General features: G+C 43.2%; 1 protein-coding gene across 1 annotated transcript in view; it reads left to right on the top strand.

Moving 5' to 3' along the window:
* Positions 1-9,307: 9,307 nt before the first annotated feature.
* The window catches only part of TRIM24 (tripartite motif containing 24), a 56,524-nt gene continuing 54,808 nt past the window's right edge, over positions 9,308-11,023 (top strand). Inside the window, exon 1 of the mRNA XM_042889666.1 lies at positions 9,308-9,705. Within this exon, the coding sequence (XP_042745600.1) occupies positions 9,345-9,705 (361 nt within the window). The 5' untranslated portion in view covers positions 9,308-9,344. The remainder of the gene's footprint in view (positions 9,706-11,023) is intronic.

Below are 11,023 nucleotides of genomic sequence, written 5' to 3'. Positions count from 1 at the left end.
GAGGAAATGTGAAGCAAAATCTATTTTCCATCCTTCTTCCTCAGATCCTAAGTATACACAAAAACTTTGAAAATGAAATAATCTTAGATTTTCAGTATTTGCCAAAGTCTATCAATGCCTCATGCTAGTCGAGAGTAAAATATGTGAGTTTTAGATATTGTCTATATAAAGTTCCTATCTATACAATCTATGCCTTTAATTTCATTGCCATATAATCTTCTCATAATTAACACAATAACTCAGTGACTATAGAAAAAAAAATTGTGCAGAGGACTGGGATTAGTCCTGGGACTTACACAAGTCAGACTGCAGTGTTTCCCCTAGCAAAGACAGCTTTCAGAGCCAAGAGGCCAGGTGAGAGCCTTGACCTACGCATGCAGCAGCACTGACTTCAGTCCAGATGGCTGAAGAGCTTAGAAGAGATTATTCCGAGGCTGACAATCTTGTGTCTATCTGCTGTGGCTTTTAGCCAGGTTTGTGACATGCTTATCCTGTATTTCATTGACCTGCCATCTATCCAGGGTTGTTCAGAGAAGTTGCGTAATAAAACCAATGAGCTGGCTCAGCTCCAGCTGGTCCTGATGCTTTTCCAGTGCAGGTTGTGTTAGTTGTGTGAATGAGACCTGAGACACAATGAGAGGGAAACTAAGTAGCTCAGAAGCTTTTTAAGAAGTAAATTTTATTTGGTAGCTAATTGCTATTGCAAATAAAATTTTCGGTAAATGAGATAAGGTTGGCAATATCTGCTAGGAAATTTGCAACATGCTTCTTAGGCTTAAATTAACTGATTCTGCATTTTCTAATGAGCTTGGCTTCATTGAAAATCAACTCTGTGAGTAACAGCATGTATAAACCATCCAACCATTCTTACTTTCCCTGTGTGCGTATTCAGAACTCTATCTTCAAATAACCTTAGAGAAAGTTTTTGTTGCCTTTTTCTTCTTGTTAGTTCAGCACAGCTAACAGTAAGGGCCTTATTTCATAAAGCAAACGTGCAATGATGCAGCAAAATCAATTTAGTCACACTGATGCAAATTCCTCATACAGATATGATGGTTGTGTGCAAAGCAGGATGTTGCTGAATACACACAGTATTTAAAGCAAAGTAAAAGACAGAGATTTCAGTCTTTTCAACAGACTCCTCAGCATGATGGATATAGATGGTCCTGGAAGCCCATGATAAAAGAAAAGAGACTCACAGGTCAAAATAAGGGCTCAGTTTGACCAAGAGTGTTCATTAGCAATATCGGTGATGAGGAAGGAATATCTTTAGATTACATATTGCTGTAGATTAACAGATTAATATTAAAACGAAAACAACAAGCACAAAACAAACAAACAAACAGACCACTCAACTTTTATATTTAAAAAGAGCACAATTGATCTTAAAATCATTGAGAAAATAAATATGAGATTGCATAGCTCCATTTTACAGTTACTTTTCAGAACCAAAGTGAAAATGGATGTATTTTTGGTGCTGGGCTGTTCTTAGTAATTTAGCATGATCTGTTTCCAACAAAAAGAACAAACCTCACACACTCAGTGAGAATAAGAAGAGAACAAAATGTACCTTACTGAGGGTATTCAGCCAAAGATCTATGGGAAAAAATCACACAGCTTGTGAAAGTATGCTGAAAATCAGGTGTGTCAGAAAGTGAGGTGATAATATGAGTACTAGTAATAAGAGTGAACATTTTCCTTTGCAGTCTGCAAGGATGCGGGGAATTTGTTTTTTATTGTTATTACTATTACTTCAAGTTTTTAATAGAAATGCTCCAGAAAATTGTGAAGTTGCTAAAAATTAACTTCAGCACAAAATTTCTGGAAATTTGCTAAATGACTCTTAGGAACTTTTGAAACAAAAAGATTCCAAAAATTTTCCATTGCGATATAATGTTTACTTGACGTAATAATAAATGAAAGACCGAAGTTCAAACCAAATTATTTCAGTGAAAGCATAGTATTTTAATTGATTCCAAACTATGTCTCAAAATCTTTTCTTTAGTAAGTATTTCAAAATTGGGAAAACTTCTTTTTCCTAATTAGAATGGAAGCATATTCTGATATTTAGGAATCTAGTGTTAAACAAAATATTTGTTCTCTGCATAAAGATGGCAGTACTGGAGGTGCTGCTTTCATTATTCACATTAGAGTAGTGGAAAAAAGATGGTGCATGGAGTTCCCCTTCCACACGCATTCACCCACTACTGTTGTTACTGATGTTAAAATGGTAGTTAAAGCAATGTTTTTTTCCTCCTTCTACCTCCTAAGAAAGAAATTTAGAATTTTCCATTTTAGGAATGAAATCAAGACAGTATCTCAACCTGGTAGATTGCAGTGTCCCAGTGGAATCAGATGACTTGAGATATATAACTGTGTTGTTGATCCAAATTCTCTTTGGAATGAATGCGCTTACACTTATTTATACTTACAGTAGGAAGTTAACAAAAGTTTACAACACTTTCTATCTTTCTAGCCACAAAAATAATGCTAACAAGAATCCTAGTAGGAATCCTCATCAGAGAAAGAGATGAAGACAAGGGAAGAGCTTAGACAGGTATGAAGCTAAGCACTCATTTATCACTGCATTTTGAATCCACAGGCACTACAACTATACTACAACTATAATTCCTGAGATTACGGAAATTTAACAAACAGAAGCTGTGGCCCCCACTGGATAATTCCCAAGTTCCTTGAAATGAGTCTAATACCCAACAGGATCACTTGTGCTGCAGCGGAAAGCTATTTCTGGCATTTTATGTGTCAGAAAAGAAACTGGATGTGATGGATTTGGAGCTGCCCTGTGATAATTTAGGAATGAGGTCTGTTGGCCTGATTATTTAGACGAATATCTAAAAACTCATTCGCGATGGACTTGCAAGTGAATTCTTAAATTCTCTCTGGGACAGTCTGTACTGGCAATGCTGGGATGCCCCATTTATGTAGAGGCTGCACAGACAGGGAGCACAGGGGCTTTAAGAAAGGGACAGATTTAGTTCTGTGCCACCACATCTCTGCACAGGCAATCCTAGCATCCTACTCATACCTCCAGAGGTCCACTGGGATTTAGAGATGGGACATGTCACTGGTTGATAAAGTAATTGCCGAAAGAGTTGCTAGGAGACATTAAACGGGTGTCTTCATGGTTAGCCAAGTTCATTCCATGTGTTCATGGAATTGTCATGGAAGGGGAGGTTAACCCTAAAAATACATTTTAGTGATTTTTACCTACTGGACATTCAGAATTGTCACATTGCCTTTCCTTTAGGAAAGAACCTTTTCTGTGAAGGGGATCATAATACCTAATCAGATGATCCTAGGGTTAATTTACAAAAGCACTGCAACATCTCTGAACATTAAACTAATATTAAACTGTGCAGTGACATCATTAATCCACAGCTTATGCTTACAGGGTGTTGAATCGAGTGCTGGGAACATCTGGTTGGTGGTTGAACCCAGGTATGGAGAGCTTCCAACTGAGATGAAGTTGGACAAGCGATTCTTGAGTGCTGGTGCTTATTTTTCACACGCTGAATTTGACTCAGGTAAATGGTGTATATAATAGGATGCAAAGAAGATTTCTAAGAAACCATTCCTTAACTAAGGGAAAAACATTTTTTGTGCGTGTGTACATTGGGTAATTGTAGTATGGAATATATAAAACTGAAAATCCTAAGAAAAAACACTGAGCCAGGTTTTTCAATGTTTTCTCATTTGTTCCTGATGGAGAGGACAAGTACATAGTTTACCGTAGCTTTATGGGTTTGTGATTGTGGAATTCAAAAAAGCAACCTACAGGCCTAAGCCGTTTTGTAGACGGATATCTAATTCAGCCATCTTAGCTAGTGAGGAATTATATTCATTCACTGCTTATTCTAGCTGCTCTGGTAAGTAAAGTTCTCCTTGATCACTGTTGCTGGGAAGACTATTATATTACATCTTCCTAAATTAATTTCTAATGTACTTATCTCGCCTCCAGTGAACATTTTTTTATATTTTGTACTTTTCATTCATCAGTGAAAACAGCCATATATTAAAACACTCATTTACCACGAGAAGCTGGAATAGAAAATGCTGTATATTCTGAAGTAGGACTCCCCACCAACTGCTTTGTAATGCTATTTGTGGATTCTGGCCAAAAAGTTGCTATGTCCACCTCCTGGATGACCAGAATGGCAGAAGCATTTTTTAATGACATAGATTGAGTGCTGAGTCTTCTCTGCCACTTCCTTCCCTGTTGCCACAAAAAGGATGGAATTGTACAGATCACATTGCCAGCATCAGAGCTTTATTTTGGGCTATGAGAAAACTTTGGAAAGAGATTATTTACTGTCACATGGATGTCTCAAGAGGAGGAAATGTACATGCCAACACTTGGTGGTAATCCAGGAAGGATTCATGACTGCTAGAAAATCTAGAAATGCAAGAAAGCAAACAGTGAACCAAAGACAAAAGGAAGAAACCAAAGTCAACAAATAAATTGTTTTTGTCTAAAAATAGTAAATGGAGCTCCTAATGATGAGCCCTTTCTTAAGAAGTCTTGATGGGTAGTCAATGGCTACGACATTCTGTAGCTGAAGCTCCAGAATATACTTTTTGTACAGTAATTTGCAGGAACCTACACTGAAAATGGCAAAGGCCTAGGCTACGGTGACAAAGTCTATATCTAAAGAGAAGACAAGATGCTGAGGGAATAATAGCTATTCTAAAATTTGCTTTAACTGGGGTGTCTGGAACAAGCAAAGGATATAACGAAACACTGTGAACAGAATAAGTAGCATAGCAAACTCTCAAATTCTTCTTTGAGTACGGAAGGTGGTACAAGAGATGAAGTAATCTGTTTCTGGATGTTTCCTCCACCTAGTCAGCATGACTTACACATTTTCTAAGCTGACTCTGTATCAGCTTGTCACAGTCCTCATTTTATCTCTATTGATTTGTCATCCCGGTGAAGCACTGAGAAGCCAAATGAGTCATGGCCTGCTCCTAGCAGTGACTAGACCAAATTGTCCGCTGCTTTAAGACCAAAGACATTTTTCAGACTTTTTCAAAGCAGCACCAAGCAGCTCAGTCTGGGACATCTGTGTCACGGGAAAAAATGTTGAAATGTAAAGTTCTGCATCAATTAAAATTTTTACTAGTTATATTTGGGCCTGGCTGGGACAGAAATGTGAAAGCCACCTGTATTATCTCATTGACAAACTTCAGTTTTCCAGAAGGACAGCACAGCAGCCATTCAGGATTTCCTCCTTTTTTTTTTTCTTTTTTTTTTTTTCTGCAAAGTTGGGCATTCCTCCATAAGAGAGGTAAAAGGATTACTTGTGGGGCATTTCAGAGCAGAGGATTATTTGATTTTCTCTGAATTTTCCGGTAACCCTTGTTTATGAAAAGTATGGACTAGACTAAGTATAGTTCCAGGTGATCAGCCCTATACATCTATCTGAGGTAGGCTCGATGATAAGGATTTTCTCTACAGTTCACTACATCGATCCTAGAAATCCATTATTCTATTAGAGGATTTTTGAGATAGGATGCTGGGGATTCTGAGGAGTCTGTTGTACTTGTTTAGCCTATCTGCTGTCTACTTCAGTATGGGGTCGCCCAATTGAAGTGTTTTCCTATCACATTTCTCAACCATAATTAGCAGTGTTGTGCTTCAGTTCTGCCCAGGTCAGGGTTGGGTCAAAGGCAAGGCTAGTCGTTCCTGCATGTCACATGCTATGTTTTTCTTTATCTTATCTCTTTTTGCAATGATGTATAGTTTCAGGACAGCAGTGACTCCTCTTATTAGTGGTTTAATGTCTTAAAGGTCTGTAGGGTAATTGCCATGTGCACCTCTGTTGTTCATAACCTGGAAGCAGGTTGCCTTTGTCATGGCAGCAGATAATTTGCTTAATGATTGTATTTGTATACTGGTGGGCTCCTTTCATTCCTTATAATCTGTGCCCCCTGCCCAACATACTATCTATAGCACATGATCTAGTGTTAGGGCCTGATCCCTTGCTTAAAAACACTCCCAGTGCCCAGAAGCCATCTACCTCTTTTTGCTCTAACACAATACAATCTCCTCTGGTTAGACAGACATGCCACAGATATTTAATCACATCTTCACCAGGCTTATGCCTACATTTTCTGCACAAATTAGCCAGCTGAAGGGAATCCCAAGGAATGGCCCTTTTGGTCACCTCCTTGGCGTCTTGGCAGATAACTCAGTTTTAGTAATAGGAACTACCATAAATTCACTCAACACAAATGAGTTACATGAATTAGAGGCTGCTGAAAAATTCTGAAACATCCAATTCATCCTTGTCATTTTCTTGATCAGAGTCATCCCAAATATCCTCATCCTAACCTCCCAGGAACAGGATCTTTAAAGGATCTGATGGGTTGTGGATGCAAGTTATCATTATTTCTACCCTGCCCTCTACAGTTTGTTTTTCCTTTTCTTCCCTATTTGTTTCTGTAATTGTTCTATTTGCAGGAATAGTAGGATTTTTGTGTTGCTTTCTTTGTTCAACCTTATAGCATAACATTCTCACTTCATTTTCTTTACATTCCTTACCTGACTTGCTGTTTCCAAATGTGTTCCCAATATCTTGCATATGATTCCCTTTTTGTTAATGTCTTTCATTTTCCTTCTTGTAGTTTTGTCCATTCCTCTACTTTATTCTAGCTATCCCAATGTTTATGTGCCCATTCTTCCAAGAATTTTGACAAAGGGTTAGCTCCATGCATCCCTAAGTGCTCAGCGACTGAATGTGCCATCTTGCCAGCTACACTGATCTTTGTCACAGGTGAATTATTGAAACAACTTCTCCTTGTGAAGTTAACCAGAAGAATTTATTAGCCACTATTTAAACAGAATTACTGATTAAACAAAAGTGGCAGTCAAACACTCTATGATGGATGGTTAATTGGCATTGAAACTTCTACTACTTACTACAGGCCTAATAATTAAGCTAGCCTGAAGTGTATGCAATGCCACTTAGGCTTGATATAAATGAATGTTGTATCGCATAGAAATGTCTCTTGCTTCACTGTAAGGATCAGATATGGGGTCTCTCAACACTGAGGAGTAACCTTGAAAGGTGTCCGTACTCAAGGAGAGATTGCCACCATGCAGCCTGTTGCCATGTAGGAGAGCTCAACCAACTCTATCAGCTGCAAATATTTATAATGTAAAATAGTTGGCTGGTATTCCAACTTCTTCCTTTAATGGTCATACAGTATGTGCCACTTTTCTTTCTTATCAGTAGATTTCCAGCTACAACTGTTCTGCATTCACGTTCTTGGGCAGTTGGTGTAGTTCCTGATATGGCATGTCTCTTCATGCTGACATAGAATGATTCTGCACTATTTTGCAAATTTTCCATACTCGTTCAACTCCAATTAGGTCTGCTTATCAGCAGTACCTGAACCAAAAATCTGCCAGCGTGAGGTAGAAAGAGTGTATCTCATACCCTGATGGCCAGAGGCAGTGTAGTGTGGCTGTGGTCTGAAAACCATGCAGCCAGGTTGGCATAAAGGGGTGCAGCATTTTAATAACTGTTCCCAGATTTTGTTTGAGAAATGCAGTTCTACACTCCAAGGCTTTTCTCTTCACTCTGTTGTCTTCCTATAGCGAATGGCTGCATATATTGGGATGCCTTTTCTTACCGCTTTTTGCTCCTGCCCTGAGTACTCCTAGTAAAATTCCCTCACTAACAGCAAGGAGAGCAGGGCTCTACATTCAAATCATAAAAGTTCAAACATTTATTTTATAACAGATGCTATTTGGATGTCATGAGATTACAGATTTTACAGCAGAGTTCAAGTGTGCTTTGCAAACATTCCAAGCAAACAAATTTTGCAGGAAACAAAATTGTATATATATTACTAATCACTGGGACACAAGTGGTGTGTGGGGATATGATTTCCAACAAAGCACCTGCTCAAATCCACTGCAGGTGGCCTTTGTACCTTTAGATAATCTCTATTTTGCTGTCCAGCCTTCTACTGGATAAACAGCTAATTCTAGTTGCAGAAATGTTTGATTAACTTATGGCTTCCTGTCACTCATTAGAAATATATTATTCATTGACTTTCCAATCGTTTGCCATTAAAACTAATCAAATGCACTTCAGTGATCACCTGCCTATCCCAGTGGCAATTTTGTTGTTTTTCTTCACCTTACAGAACTCATGCTGTCATCATTAGTTTTAATTCCTGAACCTGTTTCATCATTCACCATTTACACACTCTTGGCACATTAGCTCCCATCACAAGGACCTAGCAGAACACCATCATACAGTGCTGGACAGCGAAGATGGCAGTGAGGAGAGGAGGACAGGATTTGAGCTGGGTCGGGAGGCAGAAGGTGCTCTGGAGAAGTGCTGCTGGTGTTGTGTGTTGGCAAGATAAGAGCTGAGAGGGTATAGCTGTATTGGTATTTGGAAGCAGGAATGACATTTATCTCTGATCTAGAAGGGATTGCCAGGAAGTGGGCTACTGAGTCATCTGGCATGAGCTTGAATCAGCCCATGACTGACCCATGACCAATATGTAAGCGATGTTTTATGTCTGCATGTGTACTTAAGTTCAAGGATTTGATTCAGCAAAACGGTGCGTCCAAACTAGAACTGTACTTTTAAAGTTTTACTGATTGCCTATTCAGTTGGGTGATGTGCCTGTGAACAGCGGCATTGATGCCATGGGCCAAACTGAACACAGGCTAAAATTTCCACAAGCATCCACACATCGAGTGGGGTTGAAGTATGACCACCGCAAGAATCTCTCTGATAGGATTGAGGCCCCTCTGGCCCAACCGCTTGCCCCACATGAGCAGGCAGCCATTTGATCAGTAGCCGAGGAGACGTGGGCTGAAGCAGTCGAAAGTCTTTAACAAAGTGCACGTGGGCCGCTGGGGTGCAGGGCTCCTTATGGGCGGCGAGGACCGCGCACAGAGCCGAGCCCCGGGGCAAAGCGGATGAGAGACATTGGGGGCGGGCCTACAGCGGGCGGGGCTTATGGGGGCGTGGCTTATGTGGCGCGGGGGGCCCTGTGGGGGCGGGGCCTGCGTGAGGGTGGGGGCTGGTTCGTGCGAGGGCGGGCCGGGAAAGCTCGAGCCGCACGTAGCCGGCGGGCGTGGCCTGGGGAGGGGCGTGTCGCGGAGGGGGAGAGGAGCGGGGCGGGGCGCGAGCGGCCGTTGGCCGTGTGGCGCGGCGGGGCAGCCTCCTCCCGGGGCAGGCACACAAACAGCGCGGGCCGCGCGCGGGTGGGGTGTCGGCGCGGGAAGGCGGGCGAACGGCGGCGGACAGCGGGGCCGCCCCGCATCTCTTCGGCGCTCCAGCGACCGGCTCGGGACAATGGAAGAAGCGACGGCTACGGTAGCGGCGACGGCGGCGGCGGCGGCGGCCGGGGGGGGGCCGTGCCCGGTAGATCGGACGGGGGCGGCGACGCTGAGCGGGGAGAACGAGGCCGAGAGCCGCCAGGGCCCGGCGGAGCGGGGCGGGGAGGCGGCCCCGCTCAACCTGTTGGACACTTGCGGCGTGTGCGGGCAGCCCATCCAGAGCCGGCAGCCCAAGCTGCTGCCCTGCCTCCACTCCGTGTGCCAGCGCTGCCTGCCGCAGCCCGACCGCTACCTCATGCTGCCTCCCGCCGCCCCAACCAAGGAGCCGCCGCCTCCCCCTTCCTCGCCCGGCCCCTCGCCCCTGCACTGCACGCCAGGTAAGGCCGCTGGGGACGCGCGTGTCGCGATAGGCGACGGGGTGGTGCGAGGGGAGCATGGTGGGCGGGGAAGGAGGGGGGAGGGGGCTGGGGCGGCGTTCCTTTTCTTTCGTTCGAATTTCCCACCTCGACCCGGGGAAGTCCTGCGGATGTCAACCTTGTTGCGCCGCGCTCCGCCGGGCGGCGGGGTGGCACCTGTCCGCACCGCGCCGCGGGCGGCTCCCCCGGCCGTAGGAAACTTGATTCGTGTCTCAGTGGACAGTGAATAAGTTTTGGGGAGCTCCTCTCCCGTTGTGGGAGCTCGTGTTACGAGTGCATTTGAAATGGTTGAGGAGCGCTCCGACCTGCGGCTGTATCCTAGGGAAGGGTACCCGCAAGCGTCCTCTAATCAGAGCGGGGAAGGTCCTGGAGAATGCTGCGTGCAGAGGGGGAGGCAGAAAGAATCTTGGTTTTCATAATAGGAGTTAATAGGATAGATGTGGCTGTGCTTTTTGGGATATGCACTGTGAGCTCAAGTATAAAATTCTACCTGCAGAAGGCAGCAGGAACTCCAGACTGCTGTTATTAAGAAAGTATTGGCCTATTGTCCTTTTAAGTACCTGTACTTAAAGGCACAGTAGCTTCTGTCTCTACTATCCCGCTAGCACATCTGATACAAAGGAGTACAGCTTGAACCATTTCCGGTTGTATGCAAAAAAAAACCCTCTGAATGCTTGGGACAATTGGAGCCTTGCTCGAGTTTACCTGAGAAAGTCAGGCCTGGGATGTTTGTTAGCAGGGTGCGCTGAGCCTCTTCCTCGACGTGGATGTCTGCGTTAGTATGTTCATTCAGCCTTTAATTTTAACATTTAATTTAGGTAGGAGTCAGGCTGTCTCATCAGAACTTCCAGAATGGGGGAAGTCGGTGAGACTCAAAGCTGGTGTATTTAAACTTGTCGGATCCAGGAGGTGCCGTTGCTTGTACATCTCAGAGCAGAGCCGTGAACTCCTGCATAGGAGGAACGTGAAAAGCTCAAACTTTGGTGGATGATGGAATATTTCAAGATGGGACTTGGAAATGAGAAATGGGGGCAGAGATGCTGCCAGCTCAGGAGTTGCAACATAGGTTGTGGGAGCGTGTGATCATCCTAGGAGTTTCGAGGTCATGAACAGCATAGCTCAATTCCCAGATGTTATGCTTAAATATAGCAGAAATTAAAGTATGTCGTTGAGCATAAAGTGAGCTACATCTTAAGAATAAAAAGATGAGTGCCGTTCAAACGTCTGCTTACAGGAGGACAAAGGACAGCTAAAACAATGAATCGTAGCAGCAGTGAAC

This window comes from Lagopus leucura, unplaced genomic scaffold (assembly GCF_019238085.1).
Source record: "Lagopus leucura isolate 7727_CA_CO unplaced genomic scaffold, USGS_WTPT01 Super-Scaffold_100159, whole genome shotgun sequence".
Classification (NCBI taxonomy): domain Eukaryota; kingdom Metazoa; phylum Chordata; class Aves; order Galliformes; family Phasianidae; genus Lagopus; species Lagopus leucura.
Note: the sequence above shows the minus strand (reverse complement) of the source record. Positions and strands in the feature narration are given on the sequence as shown.